Source organism: Zingiber officinale, chromosome 4B (genome assembly GCF_018446385.1).
Source record: "Zingiber officinale cultivar Zhangliang chromosome 4B, Zo_v1.1, whole genome shotgun sequence".
NCBI lineage: Eukaryota > Viridiplantae > Streptophyta > Magnoliopsida > Zingiberales > Zingiberaceae > Zingiber > Zingiber officinale.
Window position 1 is genome coordinate 137,947,804 of NC_055993.1, and position 17,979 is coordinate 137,965,782.

Genomic DNA, 17,979 nt, shown 5'->3' on the forward strand with positions numbered 1-17,979 from the left:
TCCGAACCAAGTAAATCGAACTGTGTCAGCATTACTCTTTTCGCTTATTCCTTTTCCGCTGCTTAACTCTTTGCGAAAGTTTTTCAATATTCACCCCTCCTCCATCGAACGATCACGATCCAACACCTTGATCCGTATATACTGACATGTACGTCTTAGTCCGTATATCCTGACCTGTACGCCTTAATCCTCCTGTCCTGACCTGTACACCTTGACCTGTATATCCTGACCTGTACGTCTTGATTCGTGTCTCTTGTTCTGTCTGTCCTATCCCGTGAGTCCTGACCTGCAAGCCTCAGGCTGCCTATTCTAACATGTACATCTGAGTTCGTATATCCCGACCTGTACGTCCTGACCTGTATATCTTAGTCCGTATATCCTGACCTGTACGTCTTGATCTGTGTCTCCTGTTCTGCCTGTTCTATCTTGTGAGTCCTGACCTGCACGCCTTGATCCGTATATCCTAACCTGTACATATGAGTTCATATATCCCGACCTGTACGCCCTGACCTGTATGTCTTACCTTCTGAGTTCCCAATTGACATGTAGGCCTAAGCCCTGAATGCCACTTATGCTCAACCTGGACCGTCTTGGAATCTGGACCTTTGATCACCACGTAGGCCAGACTTTTGACTACCACGTAGGCTGGACTTCTGACCATTACGTATGCTTGACTTCTGACCGTCACGTGGGCTTGACTTCTGACCACCCCATGGGCTTGACCTCCGACCACGCCAGTTATCCGACCCCACTATCATGCACCGTATCACCCGAGGTACTTACAATATCTCTCTTTTTTATTTGCATCAATCCAAGTTAAAGTTAGGGTAAAATAAACATAGAATTTATTTGAAAAAATACATTGACAATTTAAAACATGAATTTTATAATTAAGTATTGCTAAAATATTTTAAATTAATTAGCTTCCCCTTAACCTCTAAATTTCTCTTCCTCTTTAATCACATAAAAAATTAGGGGTAAATATAAAAAAAAAATTTGAATTTTGTCTAAGGGTGAGTCTACAATGTCAAACTTTTATGGATTTCAAACAGGAACATAGACTTTATTTTTTTTTTGCAATAGATTAATCACAAATCACAGTAGGCGAGATATTTCTACTATTACTACTGCTCTCTCTCTCTATATAAAAGGTACTCTATGGACTTGTCCGCACTACAGTGAATTGAGGCGCCTGATTTGATCTAAGTGTCTCAATTTATTTTTTTTCATTTTTTAAAAATTAACATTTACTTAAATCTTAAATTCTAAATATATATACTATACACTGTGATCACTTAAAAATTTTTAGCTTTAAATTTTTTTAGCTTGAACACTATAATACAACCCTTAAATCCTACATATAAAATCTAATTAATCAAAATAATAAAAAAAAACTACTATCACACATCCTAAATATATATATCTCGTAAGCACTTTTTTTTTTTTAATTTTTTTTTAGTTTGAACCCAACTCCTACATGCAAAATCTAATTGACTTAATGTCGAAGCAAAATATATATATATATATATATATTCTTTAAATTGAAGTTCTCCCTTTTCCAATAATAAACAAATCTAGGAATTTATTGTAATTATTTGAGTAATTTATCAATTCACCCACTTAAATTTAAGAAATATCTTACTTTAATATTCGCTAAAAGGCACACTTAATTTATAAAATTCTGCTCCGTTCATTACAATCTCAAACCAAATAATTGGCATCTTTTTAAAGTTAATAAGTCTCGTTAGTTGATAAATTAGATAATATGTAGTGGAAATCGCAAAATATACTTTTTGGAGAAATTTTATTTATTTACTTATTTACTGCAATTGGTGGAGCAGCTCGCTCCCAGGAACAGAGGGCAGTCAGAGAGAGGGGTGAAGGATGGCGGCAGGGTTGGAGTCGTTGGGCGGGTTCGTGCTCGAGAGCATCCTCTTCAAGCTCGACGCCAAGCACGCCGCCGCCGCCGCCTGTGTCAGCACTAGGCTACGCTCCGCCGCTTCCGATGACGCCGTCTGGCGTCACTTCTGCGCCCGCGACTTTGCCCTCTACGATCAACCCCTCGATCCCGACGGAGCTCTTTGCCCCTCCTTCAAGGTGGAGTCTTCTCCTTCTTTTCGATCTTTATAAACAATATCAAGGCTTCCGATCGAGGAAGAGAACGTGGCAAATCCCTTCTTTAGCGTCTGGGAGTGTATTTAAGCTTGAAAATTCCCAACTTTAGGGCGTAATCCGTGTGGGTAAAGATGATTGATTGGCATGGTATGGATTTTTGGATGTCAGATTAACATTTGGGTCTAAGATTTTAAAGTGAAATGAAGGATTATACCTCTTGGTAAGTCGTATTCTGGAGATGTTTATACCTTTGAAGTTCTTTGTTCAGGCATCCTTTGGACATCTGAATGGACGACAACAACACACCAAAGCAGTTCAACTGAAATTCCTTTTTCATATAGATTTTGTGAATCTAAACTCCTGATGGCTGATGGCATGGCCTCTTACTCTAGGAGGCGGCAAAAGAATTTCAGGAGCAAGTTGATAGAGAATAATAAAACCATTGTTGTGAACAGGCAAATGAATTTAACAAGAGAATATATAATCTGCTAAATTTGGAGAAAGGTTTATGGGATTTTTATACTAACATTCACAAATCTTTAAGATGGTCATTTTTTCTTTCCTTTTTTTTAAAGTTGGATCTGGTGTGCTAGCACACCAGTATTAATATAAGATTTTTAAATGATTACATAAGCAGAACCTAGAATGACCGTGAAGTTAATTGTTTGAGAGGAGTTACAGCCAAATATTGATTGGTCAAATCTAGCCAAAAAAGAGGGAAAAGAAAATTTGAAGAGCCCCATGTGAAAGTTAAAGATTTGATATCCTCTTTAACTTCCTCATTAGGTTGGTATTCTGGGTCTCTTCCCCCCATGGGTGCTTGGTTCAGCAACGTTGGCAACTGAAGCAAGCAGATGAAGGAGTATCTAAGAGATTACTGATGCACACCCATTCTCTCCTTGCCACCCAACAAAGCTGAAGTAGGTGTATCGCAATTTCAAGGTCGCTGTTACAAAAAATAAAGCTGCAGTTGCTAAAGTGATCCCTTTCTTTTGCAATTAGATCTTTGGCATTGATCCTTTTGTGCAGAAGCAAATCAAGAGGTTACCTTCACCCTATTGGCCGCAAAGAAAAACCAGACTAGAGGAGGCAAACTTGTAGTTGCAGAAAATCACTTCAGTGAAATAGAATTCTTCTTTAATCTTTACTATTTGGTACATTTACAGAAGTTGAACGTGGTGAATTTTACCCCATGCAATTTTACCAATTGAACGGTTCATTGTTGTTTGGTTTTAAGCTCTTTTTTATTATTGATTTTAAGGATGGTTTTGTTATCTGAGATGTAGATCAGCAAGACGTAACATATGAAGTAACTAAACTAAGTCTGCTTGTATAACAAAATCCAGCTTATTTAATATTCTTCTGCATTTTCTTTTATATTTGTAATTTGTAAAAATGGATATTTTTCTAACCTTTAGGTCAACTGAACATGAAAGTTTTATGAAGTGTATTATGTTTGCAGGGAGCATACAAAAGTTGGTTTGGATCCTTTTCCATGTACCCTTTGTCGTTAGTTAAAAGAGCAAAGGAATGTTGGACTTCGATAAGATGTTGGTTGTCTGATAATTGTCCTGAAATTAGTGATACTTTGAGGAAGGGTGTTTCTGAAGCTGAAATACAGCAGGCTGAGAAAATACTTGGGGTTAAGTTACCTGCTCCAACCAAGGTGCTGTACAGGCTGTGTGATGGTCAGGAGACGTTCACTACAAACGCTGCTAAAAATAAATATCTTGCTGATTTGGGAATTATAGGTGGATACGAATTCTATGAACATTTGGTAAATGTGCATTTGTTGCCATTAAGAATGGTTGTGTCACAAACTAAAAATCTAACCAAAGAAGTGAGCATGTTGACTATGCCCAAATACATTGTTGTGGCAGCATCCTTCTACATGGCAAAGTTCTTTTGCCTAAATTGTTCTAGTGGTCAACTTTATGTTGGCACAAGCAATCTGCTAGAAAATGGAGAAATGATGCCATGTGTACCTGGAGAATTGGTAAGGCTAAAAGCTGATGCTAACTTTGATATGCCACAAGATGCACTTCTGTTGTGGTTAGAAGAGCACAATAGGCGACTGCGAAGTAGCATGATCAAAACCCGCCACCCAAGTTCTCGGAGTATATGCCTTTTTCCAGAGACTTCGCCCTATTGTTCTGTTGCAGTAACTAACGGTGTTCAGGTACAGAAACTAATAGTTGTCAATGATAATTATTTTTTCTAACTATGACTGTTATAATCTTTCCAGAAGAAACAATTATGTTTGTTGTATCAATCCTTTCATTTAAGTTATTCTTAATTGATTTATTTGTTTTCTCTTTCTGGTGCCTTGAAATTGTTACATTTGTACCATGCGAATTTCATATTTTCTAAGTGCATATTAGGTTGAGAGATTAGGGAGGACAAATAAATGATTGCTGTTCAGCCAGCCTGACCTTTCATCCTTGATCAGAGTACATAGAAATGATATGGCTCTTAACTTCAAGTTTCCTGTAGTTTTAAACTTTTAATAGTTCTATCACGAAAGTTCATTAAACCTTACTAAGCAAATAATAACTTGGGCATGAACTCTGTTTTCTGTAATCTTTTTGAGCTCCTTCAAAACTTTTAGTGTCCAATCCCATTTTAACTTCAGCTATCTGATATTACCATCTCTTGGAATGAATTGCATTTATCTATATCTTGTTGGACCCCGTGGTTGTTTTGATCTGATCAACCAAGTTAGGTTAGGTCCTGTTTGGTTTCGATCCCTGTGTCTAAATGTGCAGGAGCTTAAGAGCGCAGGAAGTCGAGCGGAAGACACAGCTTGAGAGAAGGACGACACGGGAAGGGAGCCGACGGGCTCGGTGCGTCTGAAGGATGAAAGAGCTACGGAAGAGTACACCGGTGGACGAGAAGAACGTGCGCGACGTTCGAGGGGCGAGAAGCTGGGGCGGAAGCCTACTCAAGGAGAAGGCCGGAAATTAGGTTCGAGTGAGCCCTATTTCGGTTGGCCACAATCATCCAAACTATCGGGACTTCGGAAGCTAAAGAGAAGACGAAGTGCTGGAAAAGGAGCTGGAGGCGCCCTCAATTGTTGAGGCGCCTCCGCCCTCACCAGAGTGAGGGCGCCCTCAACTGCATTGAGGGCGCCCTCAATGCCCTTGGAGGCGCCCTCAACTGGGTCAAACAGACCGTTTGCGAGCGGATAAAGTTTTATCCGCTTATCCCTTTGGAGGCGCCCTTAAGAGTTGAGATAGGATTTCCAAGAGCTATATAAAAGCCCCTGGAGTTAGGAAATAAAATATTCAACTCTGTATTCAATTCCTAGCAACATCTGAGCTTTCTTAGTGTGTAAAAAGACTTCTCCGCCTACAGTGAAGAAGACATTTCTAGTAGAGTTGTTCAACCGCCTTGGATTAACAACCACCTAGGTTGTAACCAAGTCAAATCCCTGAGTCTTCTTTCTTTCCTTTCTGTTATTTTGTTTTATTTTATTGTTATTATTCTAGAGTTGAAAATATGAGAAGGGTAGTCCTTTTTTGCAGGCAATTCACCCCTCCACTCTTGCCGGCCCCGCTGCACCAACAAGTGTATCAGAGCCATACCGCCTCAGAAAGACTGACCGCCGACTGAAGCATCAAGATCAAGACAATGGTCGGTGCAAGTATTCATCCCCCGAAATTCGACGGAGACTTCGTAACATGGAAACGCCGAATGGAGGTATTCTTCAAAACAGAATTTGATATTCTTTTAATTATGAAATACGGTTTTGCAGTCCTTAAAAACAAGGAAGAATACAACTGGACGAAAAAGGAGCAAGCTGATTTCGTGGCCAACGGAAAGGTAGAGTTTCACCTGCTCAGCGTCCTGCCACCCCAGGTGGTAAGTTGGATCGGAAGCTACGACTCCGTCAAAGACCTCTGGGAAAAATTCTTGGAGCTCCACGAAGGCACCTCAGAAGCGAAGTTAACAAAGCGCGACATCCTCCGGACTCAGCTGACAAATCTCCGGATAAACAACGGCGAAAAGGTAGCGCAACTCCAAGCGAGAATCAAGGAGCTAATAACTCAACTGAACAACCTCGGAGAATCGGTAACAAACCGAAACTCGATCCAGTATGCACTCAACGCTTTCCCAAGAACTCCAGAATGAGTGCCCTTAGTAGATGCATACTACATCTCTAAGGATTTTGAGGTAAGTACACTAGAAAACTTATTTTCAACTTTTGAACTTCACGAGTCTCGAATTGTAGAACCTAAACAAGTAGAGAAGTCAAATCTCAATGTTGCCCTACAAGTTGAGATGGACGATCCCGACTCTGAAGTATCGATCAATGAAAATGAAGTGGCGCTATTGGTAAGGAAGTTAAATAAGTTTATTAAAACTAATAAATTTAGATCGCAGTCGAGAAAGCATCAACGCAACAAAAGGACAGTCTGATGCTACAACTGCAATGAGAAAGGGCATATCAAGGATGACTGTCCAAAGTTGAAGAAAAGGGACAAGGAGAAGTCCCAAAGACCAACTTCCACTAAACGCAAGAGTCTGAAGGCTACATGGGATGAATCATTATCCTCCGAATCTGTAGTCGAAGCCTTCTCGGGATTAGCATTGATGACCAACCATCAAGTAGAAGAAGATGACTAGCTCGGAAATGAGCATAGATGAAGGAGGAGGATCATTAGAAGAAGAAAATTGCGATGAAGGGGGAGCATCAGAAATTGAGATAAGTAAGGTACGTGCTCTAACTCCCAAGCAACCCTTTCAGTTCATTAAAGTGCTTAATAAAGACTTAGTTAAGTTAGAAAGGGAAAATGATGAGTTAAAATTAAACCTAGCAAAAACATGTCCTCTAGAAATGTACGATAATCTAAAATTAGAGAATGATAAATTGAAAATTGAAATTAAAAATTGAAAAATGATCATACATGCTTAAATAAATTTCAAAAAATAAAATTTAGAACTTATGGGAAATTAAATTGGTATATTAAACATCACCAAGGACAACTTAGAAAAATTCCCAGAAATTATATACCCCCTAAGTTTTGATTAATCCAGTAGGAAGGAACTTATACTGGGTTTCAAAATCTTTTCTAGACTAAATTTTTGTAAGTTAGCGTTTTCAGCAAGAAAAATTAAACAGTTAATTTCTTTATGAGGTTTTGTCTAAGAAAGTGGTTGTTGCTCCTATAACCAAGAAGGTCTAGTGCCTCGCCACTACCTGAAAGTCAAAATATTGAAATAAAATGTTTAATTAACTTACTGATAAAGCATGAAAATAAAAATTAAACAATGCTTTAACAAGTTTTTTTTAAACATTTGTTGGAAATTTCTCTAAAAATACTTTGTTTAAATTGCTTAAAAGTTAGAGTTCTTTGTTAATTTAGAATTTATTTTGAAAAATTCCTATCCCGTTTTTTTACTATGATCAAAGGGGGAGAGATAGGAACAAGTTTAGGGGGAGTTAATATTTTTTAAAATTGGTACTTAAAATTTTTTTTTGGAACAAGATAATATTAAAAAACAAATTAAATCTTTTGTTTAATTAGTGTTGCAAATTCTATTATTGCAATCATTATGCTTAAAATGTTAGTTTAGTAATTTCTTTAAATTATTACTTGTCTATTTTTTTTACCCTAACTTGAACTTGGGTTGATGCACATCAAAAGGGGGAGATTGTTGGACCCCGTGATTGTTTTGATGTGATCAACTAAGTTAGGTTAGGTCCTGTTTGATTTTGATCCTTGTGTCTAAGTGTGCAGGAGTTTATGAGCGCAGGATGTCGAGCGGAAGATGCAGCTAGCAAGAAGGACGGCACGGGAAGGGAGCCGACGGGCTCGATGCATCCGAAGGACGAAAGATCTGCAGAAGAGTACACCGGTGGACGAGAAGAACGTGCGCGACGTTTGAGGGACGAGAAGCCGGGACGGAAGCCTACTCGAGGAGAAGGTCGGAAATTAGGTTCGAGTGACCCCTATTTCGGTTGGTCATAATCACCCAAGCTATCGGGACTTCGGAAGCAAAAGAGAAGATGAAGAAGTGCTGGAAAAGGAGCTGGAGGCGCCCTCAACAACTGTTGAGGCGCCTCTGCTCTCACTAGAGTGAGGGCGCCCTCAACAGCATTGAGGGCGCCCTCAATGCCCTTGGAGGCGTCCTCAACTGGGTTAAACAGACCGTTTGCGAGCGGATAAAGTTTTATCCGTTTATCCCCTTGGAGACGCCCTCAACCCCTTTGGAGGCACCCTCAAGACTCGAGATAGGATTTACAGGAGCTATATAAAGGCGCCTGGAGCTAGGAAATAAATCATTCAACTCTGTATTCAATTCCTAGCAACATCTGAACTTTCTTAGTGCGTAAAAAGGCTTCTCCGCCTACAGTGAAGGAGACGTTTCTAGTAGAGCTGTTCAACCAGCTTGGATTAAAAACTACATAGGTTGTAACCAAGTCAAATCCCTGCGTCTTCTTTCTTTCCTTTCTGTTATTTTGTTTTATTTTATTGTTGCTATTTTAGAGTTGAAAGTACGAGGAGGGTAGTTCTTATTTTACAGACAATTCACCCCTCCCCTCTTGCCGGCCCCGCTGCACCAACATATCTAATTGTCGGATCATGTGGACTTTTTTATGATGATAATATGACCATGTTGTACATTGTGATTCCAATTGGAAAGTCATGAAATTTCCAAATATGTCAACAAAGAAAAGATTCATATAGCTGACGCTAATCAACTAGGACTTAATAGCATTTCTTTGATATATTCTGAGTTGCAGTGTCAAGCAATTATTGGCTTTGTTATAATGCAGTAATTGATATTTTAGGTTCGTGCCTCTGCTGTTTTTGTGCCGGAAGCTTCTGATGCCAATGGAGGAGAAGAAAGTTACTACTTTTCTTACTCAATTCGCATGTCTCTCCTTCCTGAAGGATGCATGTTAGATGGCGTGTACTACTCCTCATGCCAGCTTCATTCACGTCACTGGATTATCCGTTCCAAAGATACAATCGTGTCCAATGTGCATGGAGAAGCTGTAATAGGACAGGTATCGTTTCTATTTATTCGGATACTGATTAAATTTAGTGTGTCATGAGGAATTTATCATACATTGAATTCGGGTAACTTAATCAATGAACGTCTCCTTGCTGTTTCTGCAGTATCCACTCCTACTTCCTGGCGAGGAAGAATTTGTATATCAGAGTTGCACTCCCGTACCCGGTGTTCCTGGATCTGTTGAGGGCTCATTTACATTTGTTCCTGGCAGGTATCCCCAGCTAATCGACATCTTCCAACAGCTACATATTGTTTTCTTGTTTCTCAAAGCCTGATCTTGTTTTCTTGTGGGCTTTAGGTTAAGCAGACCTGAGGGAAGACAATTTGATGTGAAAGTTGCACCTTTCATCCTCGAAAAACCAGACTACATTTTCTAGCTGTCCACTGCAAAATTTCTCATATTATCTTATCAGGTATTCCATAATTGTGGTCATGATACTCAAAGTTTTTGATGCTATCTTCCTATATGGTTCGCATCTTATATTAAAAATATTGCATGCTCCTATGTGCCGTGGAGATGGAGCTTAAAGTGGTGTAGATTTCTGCATTGATCATTATTCTTGCTTGTTATGTAAAAATTATTGAAGTATTCGAATCTGTTGCCACAATGAGATTTGAATCGTTTAGCTTGTGTTGTGTAGTGGTTGATCCTCAACTACTTCACACAAGGCATGGTTTGAATCTGTTGTAACTTCTTTTTTTTGTTACTTGAACCGAACCAGAGAACCTCTCAGCTGTACTCTCTCGAGTTTCATCCATGAGCTTGCAGTATATCACAATCTCGCAGCAATCTCATGGCCATGGAACTCGTGATTATTTAGCCGCAAAACTGCGGCACCAACAGAAGACTATTTGTCTTCCCTATAGTTTGTTGGCAAAACTTGAGAGAGGAGAGAAAGAGATTTGGTTTGAAACAAACTGTGCCCTGTAATAAATATTTAAATACCCACTTTGAGTATTCCTTAAACTCAAGTACCTGATTTGATAAATGGTCCCTAAAATCCAAAACAACTATTTTATTTCTTCTTTTCCTTTTCTCGCATTATTTATAACTTTTTCATGAGCAATTTTGAAGTTCACTGTATTTATTTTAAAATTTAAATATTTATTTTAATCAGAATGTCAATTTCATTTAATTAAAATTAATATAAGATAATAATACTGATATAGTAGATAGGGATTATACGTCCATTCATTTGTTTTAGCATTTGAATACTTATTTTTATTTAGGTCTTTATGTTCAATTAATTTAAATTAAGATAAGACAATGGACTTATTTTGAATAATTCATGTTAATTAGGATGTTATTTTTATAAAAGGAAAGTCCATTCGAAGATTCGGTAAAGTTGAAACGGCCTTTTGATTTTTGTCCTTTCTTCAATTGGAGTTGGTGCCACAGTCTAGCCCGAGTGGAAGATCCCACCGCACGAGTCTAAGCAATCATCTCTCCAGTCTTGTCTCGCACCCAAAACCCCAATTTGGCATGTAATACAACACATATCCATTCTCTCAATGGCCTGTGCCTATGGCCTATGGCCTGTTGCAGTCGTCCTTTTTCCCTTGGCCATTTGCCACCCACCTGAACAAAGAAGGAGCACTGGCGGCGGCGGCGGCTGGTGCGTCTGCATGTTCTTCTTCACTAAAAATATATAAGAACAAAAATGCTGCGTGCCCATTTAGTGGTCCTAGACTCTGCTTCGCCTTTATTTCCTTAGCTGGAATCACTCTCCCTCCCTCACTCACTCACCTTTCTTTCTAATTTGGAAGTGGATAAACGAGCGGAAGAAAAACAATCAACGAAACCCCACATTCTTCTCATCATTGCCACCAATCATCAGCCACTCACTCCACGGACCACAGTACCTATATCTACCACACACCATCCAAATTCTGCTTGGCCCAGTTCAAAACCAACATCGGCTCTCTAACTTCTTGCGTGAGACAGACGGAAAATGTACCAATTTAGATTCCTCTTTATTGACCTTCTTTCATTTGTTTTTTCCTTGAGACCTTGACCATGCGATATTATCTTGGTCGACTACAATATAATAGATGAATCTACGTTAATACGACATGCCGCACCATGACAAAAACAGAGGAAGGTAGGAAGGAAAGGAGTAACAAAAACGTCGAGCCCCACAGAATCTCTTTACAACGCCATTGAATTGCATTCATGCAGCTCGATCGCCGCCACTTCCACGAAAGGGATTGGATGATGAAGCATGCATGGTGAGGAGGTCAAAAGGCAATCTAACTTTTTCGATCGATCGTATCGTTCTTGAGAATAAGTCGGCGGATTTATTCACCATTGATCGATCTTCTGGCGGCTAGCTCTTGTGGATAGTTTGAATCGACAAGGACTCGATCAATACTCTACACTCAAAAAAGCAAGATTCCGAGTCCTCTGGATCGAGGAGACTACTCTTTGAGTCTTCAATGTAATGAGTGGTCCAATCATTTGCAGGCTCTATAAATACCTTCCTATGATATAGAACACATCAGTAATCCCCAGAGGAGGGCATCTCTGAGGCAAAGATATGTCTAGGGATCCTCTTGTGGTGGGCAATGTCATTGGGGACATTTTGGACCCTTTCGTCAAGTCGGCTACCCTCCGGCTGCTCTACAACAACAAGGAAGTCATGAATGGGTCCGAGCTCAAACCGTCGGCCGTCGTAAATGAGCCGAGGGTCGAGATCCGGGGCCGCGATACGAGGACTACTCTTTACACACTTGTAAGTGTTGATGATCATAGTTGGGTTCGGTCGAGTGAAACTTTGTCCGTTTGCTAACGTGGCAGCTAGTCGTGTTGACTATAGGTGATGGTTGATCCTGATGCACCGAGCCCGAGCAACCCTACTAAGAGGGAGCACTTGCATTGGTAAGATTGATCGATCGATCGAATTGTGTGCCATTGGAATGTGGTCATGGATTGATCGAAGAAGAAACTAACTTGTTTTTTATCAGGTTGGTGACCGACATACCGGAAACGGCTAATGCTAGTTATGGTGAGATTCATTATCTATTTTTGGAACTTTAACCGAGTTCATTAAGTAGCAATTGTTGTTTTGCTCGTTTGGAATGTAAAGTTGTTCCGACTCCATACATGTGCTTTAATTTTCAGGAAATGAAATCGTTCCGTATGAGAGCCCGCGTCCGACTGCCGGAATTCACCGGTTTGTGTTCGTGTTGTTCCGGCAATCGGTTCGTCAGACCATATATGCACCCGGGTGGAGGCAAAACTTCAACAGCAGGGACTTCGCAGCGCTTTACAACCTCGGGGCCCCTGTGGCCGCAATGTACTTCAATTGCCAAAGAGAGAATGGGTGTGGTGGAAGAAGGTACTTATAACTACTGCGATCGGAAAATCAAAGTTTACGATCGATCGACAGCATTTGAATTGAATGTCATCGATCGACTTACAATAACACACGCAAATGGCATTGCTTAAGTAGTGTATTTATTATTATTGAAGAATTGTGTGAGCTATAGCCAAAGGCTGAACGAACTTTAGCTATGTAATTCCATATCTATAGAACTAATATGAGAAATCTTCGACCCAATACGCTTGTTCAGAGCTTACAACAATCAAACTAATGTCGATTATTTTCGTTGTCTATGTTGAACCAATTGCACATAGTAAATTGGAGGCTTAATTTGTTCCACTAATGGTGTGCAATTAGTTCTTCGAGTCTTTTGCGGTTTGCCCTCTCAAGGAAATTAAAAGCTTGTGGTCCATTTGACTTAAAGAAAGTGGCGATTGATGATTATATATCAATCTAGCTAGATTCCTCTTTATCTCCTCTTAGATCTTCACTTTTTCTTAGAATCATGCACGCACTATGTCGCTCATATGACTTTTTATCTTGTCATTCGCCTCTCTTCTTACGCGGGACTAATGCTCGAAGCTATCTTCGCATCGTCTCATGTTAACAACACTTAATGATGGTTAGTCATGTGAGATTTTTCAAAGAGTCAACTAAAATGGCATCGATGCACACCATATATAATCATTATATATCATCTAGATTCCTCTCTATCTCTTTTTAGATCATGCATTATCTTCAAATTAATAATCATGACCTTTCGAGGTGCAATGCGTCGTCTTCCTTTCCTTAGGACTACTGTAGACTAGCTAGGGTTCAAATTTATAATTAATTTATAAAAAAATTTATTTATTAACTTATCTATAAATGAGTTTATTCATGTTCATGAACCACAAACTAAGCTTAATTATTCGTGTTCAACATTGGGGATGGCATAGCCTACTCTTGGCTTTTAAACCACTACTTCACCTTAACCTATTAAGTCTATTGGTCGCAGATTAAGATTAAATTCGATTCAATTAATTTGATTCCATTAGCATGAGTGGTCAGTCCATTATTGATCATCTTGCACGTAAAAGTAGTGCATGTACTAACAAAAGAGTCATATATTGCACTTGATATGGACATGTACACCTCATCCAGCGTAATAGGTTCGTCCTTCTCAACCACACAATTAAAATGATTACGAATGGAATATTGTTATATTAAAATATCGTCGTTTTATATGTTAGTTAAAATTTTTTAAAGTTAATGAAATGGACGTCTGTTAAGTTACAAGACTGATCACCTAATTTGTCATGTCCTGTCCAAGTGGTGCTACGAGCATTAGCTTCCATGTCTTGTCCAACAGGTCAGCAAGCAGCTAAAGAAGAAGACATGACAGCAGTTGGGATCCAATTTACTGTTTTCTCTCAATTTGATTGAGATTTCAAACGAGGTGATAGAAGAAACTATCCGGATTTAATATTTGATTTGAATACTTAATTTAAAATACGCCATCGTAGATATTTCAATAATTTGTTTTCCACGCATATTTCCATTTCTTCGTCCAACGCCTTTGTTTTTAAATTCAAATGTTCATAGTCGAATAGACCCGATTAGTTTTGGAGTTAGACAAGTGTATTCCTTAATTCGTCCACAACGGCGGAGCTTCAGTGTTCTGGGGCATCGGAAAATGACACAAATTACTTTAATATACAACTAAAAGGACAAAAACATCACTTCACTGGGCGTCTTTCACCTACTTGACCACCATCGGATCAGATTGCTTAATTTGTCTTCTTCTCCACTGCAACATGATTGGCCACTGGAGTCTGAAGAAATTCAATCGGACCGGACGGGGTGGGCCATAATCGCCATGGATCTGGGCTTGAAAATGATGCATTTTTTGTCATATCCGAAAATAGGAAAGAAGAGAAAAAAATGGAGAAGCGAAATGCTGCTCACCCAATTCCGACTCCGCCCTCCCTCAGCCCGCGCTCTAGCGGCTTCCACGCCCCATCCAGAACCTTCCAGAGCCTTCGACCCCCCGTTCCACTTCCGCCAGTCGAGCGCCGCCTCAACGTCGCGGCCTACGCCTTCTCCCTCCTTCCTTCCCCGCTCCCCTCCAACCCCGCCCTCGTCGACGCCGCCACCGGAGATGCCGTTAGCTTCCCCGAGCTGCTCTCACAGATCCGATCCCTCGCCTCCGCCCTCCGATCACACGCCGGCATCGACAGGGGCCACTGCGTCTTCGTCCTCGCCCCGACGAGCCTCGACATTCCCCCGCTCTACCTCGCTCTGCTCTCCATCGGCGCCGTCGTCTCCGCCGCCAACCCTGCCTCCACCCCGCGCGAGATCTCCCACTTCCTTTCCCTCTCCAACCCCCGCGTCGCCTTCGCCACCTCCGCCACCGACGCCAAGCTCCCCGCGGGCCTCGCCACCATCATCCTCGACTCGCCACGCTTCCGCTCGTTTCTCGACGGCAGCGATGGAGGGGAAGCGGTTGAGGAAGTGGCGCAGTCGGATGTGGCCTTCTTTCAATTCTCGTCGGGGACGACGGGGATGATGAAGGCGGCGGCGCTGTCGCATCGGAACATGATCGCGATCGTGGCGGCATGGCACTCCACGCGGAACCCTGTGGCGGAGCGTCGTCGGGGAGCACCAGAAGCGACGCTTTTGGCAGCGCCACTGTTCCATGCGATGGGGTACGCCTTTTTGTTAATAGGATTGGCTCTGGGTGAGACGACGGTGCTGATCGGGGGCAGGACCAGCGTGAAGGAAATGGTGCAGGCGGCGGAGAGGCACCGGGTGACCTCTCTGACAGCGGCGACGCCCGTGGTGGTTGAGATGGCGAGGTGGCCAGAGCCGTTGGACCTGGTGGCCCTGGAGTACGTGATCTGCGGCGGCGCACCGGTCCCGGAGGCGGCGGCCGTGCGATTCATGAGACGGTTTCCCCATGTGGAGCTCCGTCAGGTATCAATTTAAACAAAAGAAATTAAATTAAATTAATTTAAATTTAAACGGAAGAAAACATACGCACGCCATTAGAGAACTCATTGTTAAAGACACTGAGGGATCAAACTAACTGACCCTTTTCCTTGAAGGAGTAAATTCTCTTTTACTTGTTTACCTATACAAAATGTAGATATTTTGCCTAAAAGATCTACCGTTTGTAGGGTTATGGATCCACTGAAGCTGGACCGATATCAGGGATGATAGGTCAGGAGGAGTGTCGTCGTCTGCGGTCGGTTGGCCGTCTCGGGCAAAACGTTGAAGCTATGCTTGTGGATACTACCACAGGAGAAAGATTGTCAGTTGGGCAGAGTGGAGAGCTATGGCTTAGAAGCCCTTATATCATGCTAGGTTTGTTTGTTACCCAATCCATAGTCAAATGAAAGGCGAGCAATCTTAACTCTAAACACTCGTATTTACCAACTCAGGTTATGTGGGAAATGAAGAAGCAAATGATGCCACCTTCGATTCCAGTGGCTGGCTGAAAACAGGGGATCTCTGCTACTTTGATGAAGATGGGTTTCTTTTCATTGTGGATCGGTTGAAGGAGTTGATAAAGTGTGGAGCCTCCCAGGTTGTGACGATAAAACTCTTCCCATGGAAGTAAATAAATCTATAGAATAGCATTTTGTTTATGCCAATTTTGATGAATACAGGTTCCACCTGCTGAGTTAGAGCATTTGCTTCAACTTCTTCCCGGCATTGCTGATTCTGCTGTGGTTCCGTAAGTTCTAACCAGTTAATCTAGCTTTTGTAACTTCCGCTCTAGAATAAAAGTTGAAATTGGCTGAACCACCAGTGCACCTATTGGCAGGGCGTTGAAATGTTAGAAATTGTTATCCCTAAGCATTATTATGAATTCTACAAACGGAAGGAGAATTATAAACATTGAAAACAATCCAAAGCATGAGATCTAGTTTCATTAGAAAGCATGACATAACAAAATATATGCATAAATAACAACAATAAACCTGATTGTAGCAAAAGAGTCATTGTCGTAAAGTGTCGTCCTCCTTGATCTCGTGATCATGCGAAAGAAGAAGAAGAGGGAGAGGACTTCTAGAGAAGTTAGGGTGGCGGCGCCGAAAACTCTCATCAATGGGAAACGAGTTATGTCTCATGCCCTAATCCAACGGGGACCAATCTGATCTACATCCGTTATCAACCCATCAATAATAATGGATCACGCTAACGAGTTTTACATAGCTAACCCACATCCAATAAACTGAAACCTAATAAATTGAAGTTAGATCACTTAATAGGTTCGGTATTTTAATGGCATAATCTGCATGACAAAATGCATGTGAGCCCACCTAATAGAAGATTAAATTCAACAATCTCCCACATGGGCTGTATGTGATTTATATACAACACATGAATTTAGCTTTAGTTGATGTCAACAACAATGTCTAACTTTATAGGTATAGAATACCTGTATTCAATCTGCTCCATTAACTTTATTAGTATTAGTGTTTTAAATCGCGTAGCGTTGGTTCATAGCGTTTTTGTCTTGTCATCGCAGCGTAAATAGCGAAGCGTATAACGTAAGCTTTTCGTGCACGTCAATGTTTAAATTTTTTTAAAAAATATACTTATATAAGTAAAATAAAAATAGCATAACCTAAAATTAATCATAATAATTCATTACATGTCAAAATATCCCATAACAACAATTTAAAAAGTCTTATAATTAAAACAACATAACCTAAAAATAATTAGTATCATCCAATTCTATATCACTATCATCATCAATAATGTCTATGGTTGGAAAATTTCCACTATCAAAAGTTGTTGGAATTACTCCTCCATAATTTTCAGCATCAAGATGATTATCTTCCACATCAACAAGACTCAACCTTGCTTGTTTGTCTTTGCTTCCACCTATTATATAAGAGATACAACATTTAAGAATCAATTATAGGTGAAGTAGATATAAATAAATAATTTGCATGCTTAGTGCTTACTTAAATTTTCAACAACTCTTTTTTTTTTTTTTAATTCGTAGGAGGAACTTCAGCTATATCCTCAACATCTTCGATTCGCTTATCTGAGTCGAAAAGACTTTCAAAGGTAGCCGACGACACACTCACAATAGGATCACTTTCAAATAATTCATCATCTTCAAGCCATTTAGTAGTTACGGGGAGAACTGAACCTTCTTTCTCAGTTATCCATTCATCATCCGAATTAAGTTCATCAACTACAATGGGATCAATCTTGTCTCTCCTCCTAATGCTTCTCTCCCTAAGCTTGAAGTTATATTTCACAAACACCAACGCATTCAACTTTGCATGTTTAAGCCTATTTCTCTTTTTTGTATGAATCTAATATTACAAAGAAGAAAACATATATATAAAAATTAAAAATAAACAATGATATGAAAATTATAAAACAATTAAAATTCAAGTAGAGTTAGAAACTTAGAATACTCACCGATTCAAAAGTGCTCCAATTTCTTTCACATCCCGAAGCACTACAAGTGAGACCAAGCACTCGAATTGCAAATGTAGTAAGCTCGGGTGTC

General features: G+C 40.3%; 3 protein-coding genes across 5 annotated transcripts in view; all 3 read left to right on the top strand.

Moving 5' to 3' along the window:
* Nucleotides 1-1,827: 1,827 nt before the first annotated feature.
* On the top strand, nt 1,828-9,819 carry LOC121977000 (F-box protein SKIP16-like). Of its 2 annotated transcripts, XM_042529465.1 has the most exons (5): nt 1,828-2,097; nt 3,578-4,294; nt 8,912-9,130; nt 9,243-9,349; nt 9,437-9,819. In XM_042529465.1, the coding sequence occupies exons 1-5, from the start codon at nt 1,885-1,887 to the stop codon at nt 9,513-9,515; spliced, it is 1,335 nt and encodes a 444-aa protein (XP_042385399.1). In that variant the 5' UTR covers nt 1,828-1,884; the 3' UTR covers nt 9,516-9,819. The 2 variants fall into 2 exon arrangements, with proteins under 2 accessions (XP_042385399.1, XP_042385400.1); XM_042529466.1 differs by lacking the exons at nt 8,912-9,130; nt 9,243-9,349; nt 9,437-9,819 and adding an exon at nt 5,640-5,852.
* Nucleotides 9,820-11,625: 1,806 nt separating this feature from the next.
* On the top strand, nt 11,626-12,735 carry LOC121977005 (protein HEADING DATE 3A-like). Its single transcript, XM_042529473.1, has 4 exons — nt 11,626-11,870; nt 11,955-12,016; nt 12,103-12,143; nt 12,260-12,735. Exons 1-4 carry the CDS (start codon nt 11,676-11,678, stop codon nt 12,484-12,486), a joined length of 525 nt encoding a protein of 174 aa, XP_042385407.1. The 5' UTR covers nt 11,626-11,675; the 3' UTR covers nt 12,487-12,735.
* Nucleotides 12,736-14,336: 1,601 nt separating this feature from the next.
* The window catches only part of LOC121977001 (4-coumarate--CoA ligase-like 7), a 31,700-nt gene continuing 28,057 nt past the window's right edge, over nt 14,337-17,979 (top strand). For both annotated transcript variants that reach the window (XM_042529468.1, XM_042529467.1), the window contains exons 1-4: nt 14,337-15,416; nt 15,620-15,806; nt 15,884-16,029; nt 16,112-16,179. In XM_042529468.1, coding sequence (XP_042385402.1) covers nt 14,385-15,416; nt 15,620-15,806; nt 15,884-16,029; nt 16,112-16,179 — 1,433 coding nt within the window. In that variant the 5' untranslated portion in view covers nt 14,337-14,384. The remainder of the gene's footprint in view (nt 15,417-15,619; nt 15,807-15,883; nt 16,030-16,111; nt 16,180-17,979) is intronic.

Excerpts from the sequence above, each read along its gene's own strand:
- LOC121977000 (XM_042529465.1), top strand. The coding sequence starts at position 1,885 with ATGGCGGCAGGGTTGGAGTCGTTGGGCGGGTTCGTGCTCGAGAGCATC. Across the intron at positions 4,295-8,911 it reads CAGTAACTAACGGTGTTCAG|GTTCGTGCCTCTGCTGTTTT; the intron begins GTACAGAAACTA and ends TTGATATTTTAG. Across the intron at positions 9,131-9,242 it reads GAGAAGCTGTAATAGGACAG|TATCCACTCCTACTTCCTGG; the intron begins GTATCGTTTCTA and ends CTGTTTCTGCAG.
- LOC121977005 (XM_042529473.1), top strand. The coding sequence starts at position 11,676 with ATGTCTAGGGATCCTCTTGTGGTGGGCAATGTCATTGGGGACATTTTG. Across the intron at positions 11,871-11,954 it reads GGACTACTCTTTACACACTT|GTGATGGTTGATCCTGATGC; the intron begins GTAAGTGTTGAT and ends TGTTGACTATAG. Across the intron at positions 12,144-12,259 it reads AACGGCTAATGCTAGTTATG|GAAATGAAATCGTTCCGTAT; the intron begins GTGAGATTCATT and ends TTTAATTTTCAG.